Raw genomic sequence first — 17,150 nt, 5'->3', positions numbered from 1 at the left:
TAAATATTTTTAAAAAAGCTAACATAAGGGGCCAGGTGTTGGCCAGTTGGTTAAGCACACATATCACCATGAGCAATGACTAAGGTTCAAGCCCCCACTCCTCTGCCTACAGGGGGAACACTTCACAAGCAGTGAAGCAGGTCTGCAGGTATATATCTTTCTCTCTCCCGCTCTGTCTCCCTTCTCCTCTCAATTTCTCTCTGTCCTGTCAAATAAAATAGAAAGTAACAAAGAAATAAAGAAAGAAAGAAAGAAGAAAGGGAGGGAGAATGAAAGAAAGAAAAAAGACCACTAGGAGCGGTTGATTCATAGTGCTTGCACTGAGCCCCAGAAATAACTTTGGTGGCAGGAATAAAATAAGTAAGCTATCATAAATAAACAAATAAGTCGCATGATGAAGAGCTTCATGAGAGAGAAGCAAAGCACCATTATAGCCCCTGTGGTGCCAGGGATGGAACTTGGAGCCTTAGCCTTGCAAGTCCTGCATTGCCCCAGCTGAGCTAGGGCCCTGGCTTTCATTAGAGAATTAGGGAGAGATCAGCATCTGTGAGGAGGACATGGAGAATGAGGAAGCTGATGCCCCATGCTCCTCCCAAAGAAAGAGGAAACAGTGACAGGAAAGCTTTTGCATCCACATCTAAATCCTGCACTGCAGGTCTTCTCAAAGTCCAAAGGACTTCTCAAACATAAATCCCTGGGGAGGGTGGTTGTCATGGCCTGGGGTGTTCTGAGACCCTTTATTTCGCAGACCCCACATGCTGCTGCTCCATCCACCTGAAATCAACCACAAATAATATTTTGACCTCAGCTGCACAGTACAGTGTGGTTTCCAGGACTGATACGTCCACTTCCTGGAAGCCTCACCCACCCTTCCCTTGTCCTCCTTGACACCCAAGGTCATTGCCAAGGACATTAGGACAATACAAAGTGCACATGTTCTGCCCTCAAGTTCTGCCTAGAGCTCCCATTCCAGCCTGCCAGTCCTGCAGTCTGCCTGGGGGAGGAGGCAGAAAGGACCCAGAACACAAAGGGTCTTTTCCCATGACAAGCCTGACCCATATACAGCTTCTCCACCTTGATGTGAAGCCTCTCTGGGGAGCCCTGGCAGCCACACAGACACAAAATGAAGCTGGCCTGGGGCTGTGGGGACCTGCATCAATACAGACTCCTGGGATGTAGGTAGAAATCTACCAGCATATCGATCACCAGACACCAGGCTTTAACTTTCTGTACGATTTCTGTCAACCTATGACCACAGATTCCCTTGTGAAAATGAAAACTTCCCTCAGTGGTCCTGTCCTGATGTTACGTAGCTGTTGTTCACCAACCCAGAAGTGTGTTCTGTGCTACTTGCTCGCTTAAGGCAAAGGAAGCTTGGAATAGAGTTGCCACCACTGGGTATGTCACAGCCAGGCCCAAGAAATTCCGTGTGCCATGGGGACTCACTTTAGGGCTGCCCTCCCTTCTGGCTCAGCATAAGGGGGAGTCAAGGGAGCAGCCTCTTCCAGGGGGCTGGGTGATAGAGAACATCTGTTATATTCACCACCACCCCCATTACCCAGTCTCCTCAGCCCCTTCCCCACTGATAACCACGCACCTGTTTTTTGTTGCTCAGACTTGGTTTACTTTTGCTCTTTTGCTTAGGTTCCTTATGTTTCACATAAAGGAACATGACAGCCCACCCCCTTTAGGGGTCTGGCTGAGATATGGAGTGCATGAACAGACACACATAAACACACACACGTATGCATGTGCCTGAGCATGGGCGTCACCACTTGGCCCAAGTTATTTTTCAAAATAATCAGTATTATTCTGCAGAGCCAGGGCCTCACACATATGTGGCAGCACCAACTCCTGGGCCAACTTCTCATTCTGTCTGGTTGATGTCTTTCAGAAAAAAGAAAAAAAGAGAGATGGACATCAGGACACAGACACACCCAGAGGGATGATCCCATAAAGACACAAGGAGACAGCGGCTGCCCCTCCACAAGCCAAGTAGGGAGAGAAGCCTCAGGAGAAACCGCCCTGCCCTCAGACTACCAACCTCTGAACCTGGAGACAATAAGTCCTTGTGGCTGAAGCCGCCCAGCCAGTGGCACTTCAGCCAACCTGGCCATTGAACAGAGGCACATGGAAAACTGGACATGGGTGGAGGTTGAGAATCACCACAAGTCAAGCCGTGAGCCACCCGTGCTGTAGGAGTCCTGCCAGGAAAAACCCTCCTAGAGCTGAAATCCAGCCTGTTGACACAATCACACTCACAGATGAAACCTTTAATAAGCAGGAGCCTCCACACAGTGCTAGGCCCTGAGACCCAAGAGCTGGCGTTTGAAAGCAAGTTAGTGGGGTCTGGAAAGTGGTGCAGTGGATAAGGCATTGGATTCTGAAGGATGAGATCCCAAGTTCAATCCCCCGCAGCAGCACATGTACCAGAATGGTGCTCAGGTGTCCTCTCTCTCTCTCTCTCTCTCTCTCTCTCTCTCTCTGTCTCTGTCTCTCTCTCTCTCCATATCTCTCTATAATAAAGAGAAAAATAAAGACAGAAACAATGAAGGGGGGAGGATGGGATGGGACACAGTCTTTTGGTGCTGGGAATGGTGTTTATGTACACTCCTATTAACCTGCAGGCATATAAATCACTATAATTAATATGAGAGGGGAAAAATTGATTGAGTGCTTCAAACTTTTTAATGCATAGACAATAGGCTGAGTCTTTGAAATGCTGACTCTCCTAAAAGCTTAGGCCAGGGAGAACAGAAGCAACCGGTGGCCTTACTCTCTACGACACTGCTATATACAAATAATGTCAAAGGACATAAATTACGGTGATGTTGTGTATGATACAGCAAATCCTAAGAATAGGATTTTCAAAGTTAACCCAATTGCCAAATAATTTGATTATAGCAATAACTATCTATTGCCTACTTAAACCCTAAGACAGCAGGAACATCCCGCTTCCTCTATAGAGCCTATATTTCCCCCAGTCCTGGAACCTCTAGGGTGAGGTTCACTTTCCCATATGCCTCTCTCAATTCATACCAAATGCATCTCCTGATCCCAACCTGAGTACCACCTTGGCATGCTTCCCTTCAGACTCTGTCCAGAGACGTCAGGAGTGGAATGTTAACTCTTCAGCCTCATTATTCATATGAGACCTTTCCTTTCATAGGATTCTCTAATTCCATTTCAGGTGGTCCACTTCCTAACGAAATACCAAAACCTAGCTATAGACCAGGGTCCCTGAAATAGAGCATATGTACACATGTATCCATAAATTAGGGCAAAATATATACCTGAAAGCAAAAGTGCACAATAGTCTGCAGTGAATCAGTATATGCAGCAAGCAAGTAGAAAGATCTAAAAAGACATCATAAAGTTGATAATGAAATAGTGTCTACTTAGACTTAGAGACCCTCCTCACCTACTTCCTATTAAACTTCCCTTAGTCACTCCAAAGCTAACTTATCAAAGCAAGGACTGCAAGAGCTGAATAAGGGCATGAGACTGGCATACTTTAATGGTGACTCTTTAGTCACTGTCAGGCCACCCCATCAGCTGGGACCCTAGTCGAGGAGTCTTGAGATTCCCAAACAGACATGATGGGCCTAGACCTCAAATCAATCCTTCTCTCCATTGTTACTGGTCATCTCTATCAGGAACAACACAATAGACCCCTTTGTGAGCCCCCATAGGACCTTGCCCTCAACTTGGATCAACAATGGTAGAGAATGTTCCATCCTCTGAAGGGAGGATGAACAACATACTCTATGCTACACCTGAGGAAGATGGGTAATATTGGGGCAGCTTGGAATGTTCCTACTCATGACCATAGAATGTGAGCTCAGATCTACAGTGATGCAGAGGTCATATAGGCTCCTAAGCTGAATATGGGCCCCAGACCACATCAAATCGATGGGGTTTATAGTCAACAATATTTATACCCCTTTCCCATATTAGGGAGCTATTCTCTTCCCTGATCCAACTTTGTGGTCCTTTTTACAGCCATGACATCATCTCCCCAGACAATAACTTGGATCCACCTGCATATCAGATCTCAGGTTCAGGAAAAAAAACAACAACACAAAAACTAGTATAGTCCTGTGCCCATTAGAATATAACTAAAATAGGCCTACTAACTATCTATAAAATGGAGACCCCAAATCTTCATCTGCAATATTCTAGCATTAGGTTCATGATTAGCCAAAAATTTGTTTGGCTTTATATGTTAACTCTTTTTTCAGCCACCAGGTTTCAGATGCTAACATGATGCCAACTGGACTTCCCTGGGAAGACGACCCCACCAATGTGTCCTGGAGCCCCACTTCCCCAGAGCCCTGACCCACTAGGGAAAGAGAGAGACAGTCTGTGAGTGTGGATTGACCTGCCAATGCCCATATTCAGTGGGGAAGCAATTACAGAAGCCAGACCTTCCACCTTCTGCATCCCATAATGACCCTGGGTCCATACTCCCAAAGGGAGTATGGTTTTTGTCAGTGTTTCCTTTTTATAAGTAAAAAATTAAACAAAATTAAAAAAACAAGAATAAATGGGGGAAAAAGGATAATAAGTAAAGTTAAGAAAGAAAAAAGGGGGGGGAGAAACCAGGTGGTGGTACACTCAACTGAGAACACATACCATCATGTCCAAGGACCCAAGTTGAAGCCCCCGTCCCCGCTGCAGAAGGGAAGCTTCACAAGTAGTGAAGCAGTGCTGCAGATTTGTTTCTCTGTCTACCTCTCCCTCCCTCCCACTCTTCCCTCTTGATCTCTCCATCTCTATCCAATGAGTAAATAAACAAATAAAATATATTTTAAAAAAAGAAAAAAGGAGGGAGGAAGGAAGAAAGGAAGAAAGAAAGAGAAAGAAAAAGAAAGAAAGCAGAAGCCAGACCTTCCACCTTCTGCATCCCACATTGACCTTGGGTCCATACTCCCAGAGGGTTAAAGAATAGGAAAGCTGTCAGGGGAGGGGATGGGATACAGAGTTCTGGTGGTGGGAACTGTGTGGAGTTGTACCCCTCTTATCCTACAGTTTTGTCAGTGTTTCCTTTTATAAATAAAAGAAAAGAAAGAGAAAGAAAGGTAAACAGGCAGGTGAGTTAGCATCTTGAAGCCAGAACCAGACTGTCTTGGGCGTCTTCTTGCTGGGGGTCACTCAGGCCACCACTGCAGGATTGGCGAGACAGATGCCCAGCTGTGATTCAAGGAATGCTCTTCGCTGGCTACAGGTGAGCACAGGTGGAAAACCCGCCCCCAAGATTACCAAGGGTCCTTTCCAAACCTGCCATCTGAGTGACCTGTGGGTGTCACTGTCTGCCCAGGTGTCAGCAGTGCCCTAGTCCAAGTTTGGGGGAGCACTGCTGTGGCAGTCACACTTTAGATTTGCACAAAGACACTGATCTAGGGGTTCATGACTTCATCCAGACCTGGCTGCGGACTAGCCCAGCCCAGGTCACTTCAGTCCTAGCCTGTGACAGAGACAGCCACGGTGTTCCCTGAAAGTGAGCCTATCCTGAACCCACTTACTCCTCTGGCCCACACCACACAGGGCAGTGAGTAGTTCTGTGTTGTCACTGCTTCTCTGCTAAGTGGGGATAATAACAGACCTCCCTCCCTCAGAGTCACTAGGAGAGGAATTAGTGGTTGAAAATGTAGTCAAATGGGTAGTGCTCATTCCTTGCTATACAGGCAGCCCAGGTCGGAGTCTTGAGGCAACACTGGTGGGGCTCTGGCACCAGAGGAAGCTCAGATGTTGTATTGTGTTTCTCTCTCTTTCTCTCTTTTAATTTTTTCCTGTTATTTTTATTTATCTATTAGAGATAAACAGAAATTGAGAGGAAGGGGGAAATGGAAAGGCAGAGAGACACCTTTTTTTTTTCTTTTCAAATTTTTTTAAATATTTATTTTATTTATTTATTCCCTTTTGGTGCCCTTGTTGTTTTATTATTGTTGTTGTCATTGTTGGATAGGACAGAGAGAAATGGAGAGAGGAGGGGAGAAAGATAGACACCTGCAGACCTGCTTCACCGCCTGTGAAGCGACTCCCCTGCAGGTGGGGAGCCGGGGTTCGAACCGGGACCCTTATGCTGGTCCTTGTGCTTTGCGCCACCTGCGCTTAACCCGCTGCCCGACTCCCTGAGAGACACCTTTAAGCACTGCTTCACCACTTGTGAAGTTCACCTCCTGCAGGTGGGAGCCAGGGGCTTGCACTTGGGTCCTTGAACATTGTAACATGTGCACTCAACCAAGTGCACCACCAGCTGGCCCCTCCTTCTCTTTGTATCTAAACAAAGGTGGGGGAAGAAGGAGGAGGAGAAGGAGGAGGAAGAGGAGGAGGGGAAAGAGAAGAAGAAAGAGAAAAAAGAAAAAGGCAGCCTGGAGCAGTGAAATAACACATGTTAAAGGGTAATGCCTTTGTAAAACAAATGGAAAAAAAAAGATGAGTGTTCACTGAGTGTTAACTCTTATTGTCACCCAGGAGTGATCAGTGGGAATGGACCGGGGTGGGATGGGGTCTTGTTATTCTCATAGGAAAGACATTAAGACAGTCCTGGAGCTCCCCTTAACTCCAGCTTCTTCTATGTCCCTGTCAAGGTCACTCATCAACAGGTGATGTGCAGGTAGTTGTCACAGAGACCCCCTGTATTCCAAGGGTGCCTGGTGATGAGGAAAGACCCAGAACATGCTGAACCTTTGCTGGCAACAAAACAAGCCCCCCCCTTCAAATGCTCAGGACAAACAGTCCAAGTTCAGCCATAGAATCTAGCCCTGCACACTTCACACTCCCTGCCCACACTTGGCCCTGAAAAGCAGGCCTCAGGGACACCCCCCTTAAGGGTTTTCATGTGGGCTGATCTCACTGGATCGAGTAGAGACTCTTGCCTCAGAGTCTGTTCTCACAAGTTTCCTGCCCAATGGTCAAGGCGCCAAAATGCTTGAGAAAGGCCGGATAAGCAAACCAACTATTTGAAGTTTTATCCAAGACAAACTCCAATCCAAGACAAAGCCCAGTTCCCTTTGAAGACAGCCTTCTGTGATGAAAGGGCTCACTTTATGAAGCCAGAAACAGGTGCCACGGAGCAAAATTTCAGGTGAGTGAGGACTGTCTCTGCTTTCTCATAGTGCCACACAAAGAAGCCTAAGTGCTGTACCTCTGTGGCCAAGAGTGACTTTTCTTTTAAATGAGGGATTAATGGTTTGCAGTTGTCAGCAAAATATAATAGTTTTTTTTTCTGGGGGGGGGGCGTTGGGTAGTAGTGCAGCGGGTTAAGTGCACATGGTGCAAAGTACAAGGACTGGTATAAGGATCCCGGTTCGAGCCCCTGGCTCTCCACCTCCAAGGAGGTCACTTCACAGGTGGTGAAGCCAGTCTGCAGGTGTCTATCTTTCTCTCCTGCTCTGTCTTCCCCTCTTCTCTCAATTTCTCTCTGTCCTATCCAACAATTACAGCAATAACAATAACAAGGGCAACAAAAATGGGAAAAATGGCCTCCAGAAACAGTGGATTCATAGTGCAGTCACTGAGTCCCAGCAATAACCCTGGAGTCAAAAACAACTGTTTGTACATGTGTAACATTTCCCAGTTTTCCACATAACAATTCAAGCCCCAGGAAGTCCTCCTCTGCCATCATGTTCCAGGACCTGAACCTTCCCCCCCCACCCCAAAGTCTTTTACTTTGGTGCAATATACCAACTCCAGGGGTTGGTGGTATAGGGGGTATAGCTCAGTGATAGCGTTTGACAGCAAGAGTGATTTTTAAGCTTCGACAGAATCCCCCCCTCCTCTTTCTTGCAACCAGTTATTGCTGGGACTCGTTGCTACACTAAGAATCTACTGCTCCTGGCAGACATTTTTTTCCATTTTATTGAACAGGACAGAGAAAAATTGAGAGAAGAGGGAGATAGAGATGGAGAGATAAAGACAGACACCTGCAGACCTGCTTGCTTTGCCACTTGTGAAGTGTCCCCTCCCTGCAGGTGGTGAGCCAGAGGCTTGAACCTAGATCCTTTCATGGGTCCTTGTGCTTAGTACTATGTGTGCTTAACTGGTGGACCACTGCCCGGCCCACACAATTCTAATTTCAGTAAATGGTTTTACTGAGGACGGGCAATGATTTACAATATAGTTGTTGACACATGGGTACAATCGCTCATCTTTCTATGATAGGTGTCTGTAGAACATGCTCATCCTCAGTTTAGCTCTCTCTAACCCCCTCCCTCCCTACAGTACTAAACTAGAAGAAGCCATCCAGAAAAAAAATGATCCCTTTTACTATAGCAGCAAAAGCAATAAAGTTTCTAGGAATAAAGTTAAGAAAGAAGATGAAAAGTCTGTACACTGAAAATAATGAATCATTATTCTGGGAAACAGAGATACAAAGAAATGGAAAGATATCCTATGCTCATGGAGTGGAAGAATTAACATTGTCAAAATGACCCTCTTACCCTGAGCCATATATATATATACCTCCAGGGTTATCACTGGGGCTCAGTACCAGCACTACGAATCTACTGCTCCTGGAAGCTGTTTCTCCTCATTTTGTTGCCCTTGTTGTGGTTGTTATTGCTATTGTTGTTACAGCTGTTGTTGTTGTTAAATAGGACAGAGAGAAATCTAGAGAGAAGGAGAAGACAAAGAGGAGGAGAGAGAGAGACACCTGCAGAACTGCTTCACTGCCTGTGAAGTGACCCCCCTGCAGGTGGGTCGCTGGGGGCTCAAACCAGGATCCTTATGCTGGTCCTTGCACTTTGTGCCATGTGCGCCTAACCCGTGGTGCTACCACCCAACCCTGGCATATACAGATTTAACACCATCCCTACCATGGACCCACCAAATTTCTTTAAGGGGATAATAAGTGATTGTTATTATTATTTTTATTATAATGTTATAAAAGTTTTTTTGGCCCAATCTTTAACATCTAGGAGCCATTCAGATGTGCATAAGCACCTGTTTTCAGAAACTTGTGGAGACTCACACCCTGGCTATAGCAAGAAAGGAAGTGTAAGACATCTGTCAGAGGGACTATAGCCAGAAGCCCTGATAGTAACAGGTAACAGCATTCAGCTAAGTGTTTTCCTGTGGGCTGGATGTAGCGCAGCAGGTTAAGCCACACATGGCGCTAAGTGTTTTCCAAAGCAAAGTTCTTGCATCTTTTGATTAAGTCAGGCTACACTGTAGGGTCTAGTTTGAGAGTACAGATGTGTGTAGCAATCACTCTATTTCCATCTCTCCCTTGGAGATAGATAAGACTCTAAGTGAAACTTTAAGGACACAAATTCTAAAAACAAGAGCTGCTTTCCATTGGAGCAGGGGTGGATATTTATAACCATATTTGAAAGCCATACAAAATTTGTACATATATCCTAGATTTATTGAATTTTGAATCCCATCTGTGGCTACCTTGGGAGGACAAGACCAAATGATTTCTTGGGACTATATATGGTATGGGTGGAAGACTCCATGAAGAGTCAGTCCTTAAAGAAGTAAAACGGAATTACCTTATGGATCCAGCAATATCACTTTTAGGCATTTATCCCAAGGACACTCAAACACTAATCCAAGGGACATATGTGGAGGTGAGTATGCTTAGTAAAATAAGTAAAGAGATGAAAGACAACTGCCAGATGGTTTCACTCATATGTGGAATTTAGAGAACAAATGAACTTGAACAAAACAAAAAACAAAAAAGTCTCTAAGACTTTGTGAGAACTATGGTGGTTTAATTGGAATGATGAGAGCACATAAGTTAGGGGTAGATGCAGTATAATCTTACGATCTTGTAACGCACTAAAATCACACATAAAAATGAATAAAGGAAGGGATCGGGTGGTGGTGCAGTGGGTTAAGCGCATGTGGCGCAAAGCGCAGGGACAGGCATAAGGATCCAGGTTCGAGCCCCCGGCTCCCCACCTGCAGGGGAGTCGCTTCACAGGCGGTGAAGCAGGTCTGCAGGTGTCTATCTTTCTCTTCTCCTCTCTGTCTTCCCCTCCTCTCTCCATTTCTCTCTGTCCTATCCAACAACGAACAACATCAACAATGGCAATAATAATAACAACCACAATGAGGCTACAACAACAAGGGCAACAAAAAGGGGGAAAAATGGCCTCCAGGAGCGGTGGATTCATGGTGCAGGCACCGAGCCCAGCAATAACCCTGGAGGAAAAAAAAAATGAATAAAGGAAAAAAGGTAAGGAGAAGATTATGCTTAGTGAAGCAAGTAAGGAGATAAAGGACAACTACAGAATGGTTTCACTTATATGTGTAATACAGAGAAAGGAACATACAGGGCTGTGTGATGGCATAGCTTCACTGAATACACATATTACAGTGTGTGCCCAAGGACCTGGGTTCAAGCCCCCAGCCCCCACCTTCAGAGGGGGGAGCTTTACAAGTGGTGAAGCAGTGCTGCAGGTGTCTCTCTGTCTTTTTTCCCTGTCTTCCTCTTCTTCCTGATTTTTGACTGTCTCTATCAAATAAAGAAAGATCGTTAAAAAAAAATTAGTTTTGCTTCCTATTCTAAATAAAGAACATAAAACTATTTTTTAAAATTACCACTTCCAATGAGGTCAAAAACCATAAAGCAAAGTGCACACAGAATTTTCAAGTAAAATTCTAATTCTAACATTCGAATATCATCAGCCTCACAGCATTTGCTATTTGTTTTCAGTAAGATCACAGTATCTCTAAAAGCACTGATCCCTCAGGTCAGAGGTTCAAGTAAAAGAACTCATATTGAAGTCATCAAGATCAGAAACAAAATAAACCTCGTTCAAGAATCCAATTTACATTCCCCCAAAAGCAAACACAGCTGACACTGTAAAGCATGGTGCGCCTTAGATAGTTACACCATCGACCTAGTCAAATTGCTCTGACTAGTCCATACTTGATGGAATTACAAGTTCAGTCTAAATAAAGTTAGCATGTCCCCAAAGTAATTTTCTTTCTTTTCATTTTTCCTGCTCCATAACTGATAGTCTCCAAGCAAAGTGTGTGTGTGTTGTGTGTGTGTGTGTGTGTTAAAACTGAGAAAGAAGATACCTCACAATATAAATTACACATTTGGTGACCATTTCAATACGTTTGAGAAGACCAGGCATGCCTTCGAAAAGACTTGAACTCGACCAATTTGAGCACACACCAGCTGTCTTTGCTTTCCGCTTAGATAACAGATTGCTTCCTCCTTCTCCTCCTCCTCCAATTAGACAGCCGGGTGAGTAGCTAATTAATTAAAAATAACAACCTGAAAGGCTCAGGGATAAAGGAAGACCTGGTATAGGAATTATCTGTTATACTTTTCCATTTTTTGTTTAACTGGTAGAGACCATCTTAGTTTGGGACAGTGCAGTTATACACACACATAAACAAAGAAAGATTTTTGTCCCCTGTATATTTGGAATTTGAAATTAGTTTCTCTCTCTCCCTCTTTTCCTCTCTTTTCATTTCTTTTCTTCTCTTTTTTTCTAAAATGTATTTATTTATTTATTATTGGATAGAGATAGAAATTGTGGGGGGGGAGATAAGAGAGAGAGAGATGGGATGGTACACTTGGTTGGGTATATATGTTGCAATGAGCAAGGACTCGGGATCCGAGTTGCATGCTTTCCCCTGCAGGTGGGGACCAGAGGCTTGAAACTGGGTTCTTATGCACTGTCATGTGTGCACTTAACCAGTTACACACCGCCTTACCTTTCCCTTCCCTTCCCCTCCCCTCCCCTCCCCTTCCTTCTCTTCCCTTTTCTTTCTTCTTTTGCCATCAGGATTATCACTGGGACTCAGAGCCTGAACAACTCCACTATTCCCAATGGGTCTATCTTTCCTCCCTCCCTCCCTATAGACAGTGACAGTGATAGAGTGGGAAAAAGAGAAGAGACACCTGCAACACTGCTCCAAAGCATGTGAGCTTCCTGCTTTAGATGGGGACTGGGACCTTGAACCCAGGTCCTCTCACGTGGTAACATGTGCTCTAACTAGGTGAGCCCCCTCTTGGCCCTTACATTTTATTCTAGGCTTCTCCAATAGCAAGGAGAACAGCTGACCCTTACTCCTAAAAGAAAGTGTGCTTTGTTCCTGCCGTTCAGGCACCTCAGAATGCTGGTGGGAATTCAGTAAGGTATGTGTGTCTGTGCATGCGTGCGTGCGTGCACACGCGCCAAGTGGAGCCAGCTTTAGAGGAGCTCTTCTCAAATTCCCTGCAGCCAAGGAGAATTTCCTTCCTATTTCATATAACTGCTATATCTGAGCACACACCAGGTTCACGCATGCACACATGCCTTGAGCGCAACACACACAAATATGCACACACATGCACACACACCACACACACGTGCGCACATGTGGTGTGGCCAGTTGTGGCTGTTAATTCCACAGCTCCATCCAAGGGACAAGCTAGAGGGGCATGTGTTCTCAATAAATGAGCTGACACAGAAGCCACTTCTCTTCCCCTCCCACACACACGTGGTCCCTCCCTGATGCACAAGTGGCCAGTGCTCTGGAATCTCAGCTGTCTCCATCCTCTGGCTCACCCCCACCTAAACCATCAGCCTTCTCACATTTCCCACTCCTGCTCGGTTCTGGCATATGGTTCAACTGGGGATTGAACCTGGAACCTCTGCAGCATTATGCCTATAAGTCTTGTGTGTTCCCACTGTGCTCCCAGTCTTCTTGAAAGCTTCCTGCCATACAAACAACGAAGAGTCTCATGGCCACCACAGAGACAGGCAGGTGGGGTGGGTCAGCGCAGGACTCAGGAACACAAGGCAGAGGCCAGGCCTTCCAGATATTTCTCTATCCCTGAGGCTCAGACTACTTTAACTTCACCTGGATTTGCCCCCTTTTATCTCCTCTAACGGCCTGGAAGTGGGGACATGTGGGAAGAGGCTGGAGCCCTCAGCTGGGCTTGAATGAACTTTCCAGGCATAAGACCCTGAATTCAAGAGGTCAATCTCTGAGCTGTGGCTGGGGCCCATCTGAGGCAGGTTTCAGCTAACAAAGGTCAGGTGCCAAGCATAAAAGACACCCTGGACGAGCAAATGTTCCTGAGCTGCCTGCTGGTGTCAGGAAATTGTGTGGAGGTGGTTGTGCTTGGCAGGGCTCATAAACATCTCTCTCAGAATACTGTGTGTGGGGGAGGGTACACACAGGGGACTCATATGCTAAATTCCCACCCCCAGGAAGCTGAAAGTGTCCCAAACATGGAATAGTCTAGAAAGAGCCTCTGGGGCTGGGTGGTGGTGCACCTGGTTGAATGCACATGTTACAGTACGCAAGCACTTGGGCTCAAGTTCCCAGTCCCCACCTGCAGTGGCAAAAATTTGTAAGTGGTGAAGCAGGGTTGCAGGTGTCTCTGTCTCTCTCTTCCTCTCTATCACATCCTTCCTTCTTGATTTCTGGCTGTCTCTGTCCAATAAATAAATAAAGATAATAAAAATTTTTTTTAAAAAGTCCCAGCAGGCAAATCCATGGAGAAGAGGGACCCCAGGTACTGATGTGAAAAGCACAGAGCTGTGTGGAAATCGGCCATAACTGTCACAGGGGCCTGTGCCTGACTTACGAGCTCAGAGAAGCCTCGAACCACCTGCCGCCGCTTCAGGTTGGTCTCCCCATCCAGGTTGGCCGTCTCGATGTGGCACAGCCCGTCGGGGTCACTGGAGGAGAGCAGCAGAATGTCCGCGGGGATGATCTCGTTACAATGCAGACGTACAAAGTCTCCCACATGGATCTCCTTCCAGAATCGGTTCACATACTGCTTCTCTTCCCTGTGAAGGAGACAGCTGTTAGCAAGATGGGCAGGAAGTAGGAGGCAGAAGGTGGCTGGTCAAGTTGGGGGTGAGGTGGGGCTGGGCACAGGAAGCTGAAAATGTCCCAAACATGGATGTTCTAGAAAGAACCTTCACAACAGAAACACACACACACACACACACACACACACACACACACACACACACACACACTACCACTCCATCTACATGGAATATTTCCTACAAGCAAATCCATGGACATCAAGAGTGAAGTGTGTATGTGTGTGTGTGTGTGTGTGTCTGTGTGTCTGTGTGTGTCTGTGTGTGTGAATGTGTGTGTGTGTACCCAGTTAAGCACACACAGTACTAAGGGCAAGGACTTTGGCTCCTCACCTGCAGGCGGGACACTTCACAAGTGGTGAAGTAGGTCTGCAGGTGTCTTCTTTCTCTCTGGGTCTCCCTCTCCCATCTCAATTTCTCTGTTCTATCCAAAAAAAAAAAAAAAGTAAAAAGATAGCCACTAGGAATAGTGGATTCTTAGTGCTAGCACCAAGCCCTGGAGGCAAAAAGAAAAAAAAGTGAATTAGAGAACAACAACCATCTTGCTAATCAACATGTCCTCAATGAAGTGAAATTTAAAAAGGAGGGGGTCGGGCGGTGGCACTGCGGGTTAAGCGCATGTGGCACAAAGTGCAAGGACCAGTGTAAGGTCCTGGCTCCAGCCCCCGGCTCGCCACCTGCAGGGGAGTCGCTTCATAGGTGGTGAAACAGGTAGGCAGGTGTCTATCTTTCTCTCCTCCTCTCTCCATTTCTCTCTGTCCTATCCAACAATGAATGACATCAACAGTAACAACAATAACAACAAGGCTACAACAAAATCAAGGGCAACAAAAGGGGAAAAAAAATGAATCCAGGAGCAGTGGATTCATGGTGCAGGCACTGAGCCCCAGTGATAACCCTAGAGGCAAAAATAAATAAATAAATAAAAAGAAAAAAGAAAAAGAAAAGGAAAGAAAAAAGGAAATGAAGTGGTCCCGGGCTCAGGGAAGTGGCTCAGCGGTTAGAGTATACACTAGTCCCAGTGCAGATTTCTGGCACCATGTAAAAAAATAAATTAAAAAATGTGCATATTTATTTACCTTTGTGACACTGGTCTCATGTATTTGCTGATTCTGCAGCTCCCAAGCTGTCTCTTGAACAGTATTTTATTAGTGGTTGAACAGTGGTTCACAAAATGATTAAGATTACAAGGTATCATCCAAGTTTGCCTAGTTGCTAACTTCTCAATCAATGGATCATTAAAAAACAAACTTTTTTATAACTATGTTGTTTACTTACTAGATAAAGGGAGAGAGAAATCAGTAGGGGATTAGAGAAAGAGAGAGAGAGAGAGAGAGAGAGAGAGAGAGAGAGAGAGACAGACCTGCAGCACAAATCTATTACTTATGAAGCTTTTCCCCTGCAGGTAGGGGCTGGGGACTTGATCCAAGGTCATTGCATTGTAACATGTGCACTCAACCAGGTGTAACACTTGAGCCTTCAACGTATCACTTTAATCTTCAGATTATGATAAAAGTTTCACCTGAATTCCATCATTATAAAGTGCTCATACACAGACACTTCAGTGTTTGTTAATTATGAACGTCAATAAACTAAACACCTATATCCAAGAAGATAAATACACAATAGAATAAACCAAAATTAACATGTACTGTATATACAAAGATAAAAAAGTATCTTTATACATTTCATTTTTATGTAATAAAATATAGGAAAAAATTCCTAGAGGGCGGAGGGTAGATAGCATAATGGTTATGCAAACAGACTCTCCTGAGGCTCCAAAGTCCCAGGTTCAATCCCCCCGCATCAGCATAAGCCAGAGCTAAACAGTGCTCTGCTTAAAATAAAAATAATAATAATAATAAAATAAAAATTAGAAAAAGAAAACTCTTAGAAAGCCTATAAAAATCAGGAATGAATTTATCAGAATGAGTATCTTAGATATTTATGAATTCATCCTAACCTAGAATACTTATTGTAAAATATTGTTTAAAGTCTCCTATTTAAAAACATTTTAGCGATAGAGAATGGGAAAGCTATCAGGGGAGGGGGTGGGATATGGAGATTGGGTGGTGGGAATTGTGTGGAATTGTACCCCTCCTACCCTATAGTTTTGTTAATACTTTTTAAAATAAAAATAAAAAAATAAATAAATAAATAAATTTCAGCATATGCATCAAACAATGTCTAAATTTGGTAAATAAACCTACATTTCTTCTAAAAAAAAGATTACAAGGTATCATAGTTCCACACCACACCCACCACCATCATTCTGTGCTCCCTACACACCAAGGCTAACTATTGTAGTTCTCTCAAAGTCTTAGAGACAGTTCACCTACTGTATTTTTTCTCTTCTCAAGATCATGTTTCAACTTTTCATTTTCCACATATGAATAAAATCAACCAGTAGATTGTTTTTCACCTCCTTATTTCACTGAACAGAATCATCTCCAGTATGTTTATGTATGTATATATATATAGAAAGAGAGAGATATGCATAACAGCACCAGAGTTTCCTTCCCCTGGTATCAAAGTACAAAGTACCTTCCATGGGTATAAGGGCTCAAACCTGGGCCCCTGGGCCTCAAGCCTGGCAAGGCATATTGTGTGCCCTGCTGGGTGACCTACCTCCTAAACTCAAATAAAACGTTTTAAGTGTTCATTCTTAGGGAGAGATCCAAAATAATTAAAAGCAGGGAATTGAACAGATAATTGTACCCCAATGCTCATGACAGCATCACAAGAGGCAAAAGGAAGAATCAGCCCAGATGTCCAACAGTAGATGAAGAGACAACACACAGTGAAACATTACTCAGTCATGAAATGGAAGAGACTCCCAATTCATGCTATTACCTGGACAAACATCACACTGCATTTTTAATAAATTACTTAGCATAGAAAGATCTACCTATGTTCATAGCAGCACAATTAGTAACAGCTAAAACCTGGAAGCAACTCAGGTGCCCAACAACAGATGAGTGGCTGAGAAAGCTGTGGTATATATACACAATGGAATACTACGCAGCTATTAAGAACAATGAACCCACCTTCTCTGACCCATCTTGGATGGAGCCAGAAGGAACTATGTTAAGTGAGCTAAGTCAGAAAGATAAAGATGAGTATGGGATGATCCCATTCATCAACAGAAGTTGAGAAAGAAGACAGAAAGGGAAACTAAAAGCAGGATTTGACTAAATCTGGAGTAGGGCACCAAAGTAAAAACCCTGTGGTGAGGGGGAGGGTGGACATTTGGCTTCCAGGGTGGGGGGGGCGGGGGGGTGAATGGGTGGGATGGGACACAGTCTTTTGGTGGTGGGAATGGTGTTTATGCACACTCCTATTAAATTGTAGTCA

The 17,150-nt window shown here is 44.7% G+C and overlaps 1 protein-coding gene across 1 annotated transcript in view; it reads right to left on the bottom strand.

The window, feature by feature from the left end:
* ATP10A (ATPase phospholipid transporting 10A (putative)) overlaps positions 1-17,150 on the bottom strand; it is a 170,820-nt gene that overhangs the window by 79,206 nt on the left and 74,464 nt on the right. The window contains exon 2 of the mRNA XM_016189712.2: positions 13,550-13,754. Within this exon, the coding sequence (XP_016045198.2) occupies positions 13,550-13,754 (205 nt within the window). The remainder of the gene's footprint in view (positions 1-13,549; positions 13,755-17,150) is intronic.

Source organism: Erinaceus europaeus, chromosome 20, assembly GCF_950295315.1.
Source record: "Erinaceus europaeus chromosome 20, mEriEur2.1, whole genome shotgun sequence".
Taxonomy (NCBI): Eukaryota; Metazoa; Chordata; class Mammalia; order Eulipotyphla; family Erinaceidae; genus Erinaceus; species Erinaceus europaeus.
The sequence above is the reverse complement of the archived record's forward strand: the minus strand, read 5'-3'. Positions and strand labels throughout refer to the sequence as shown.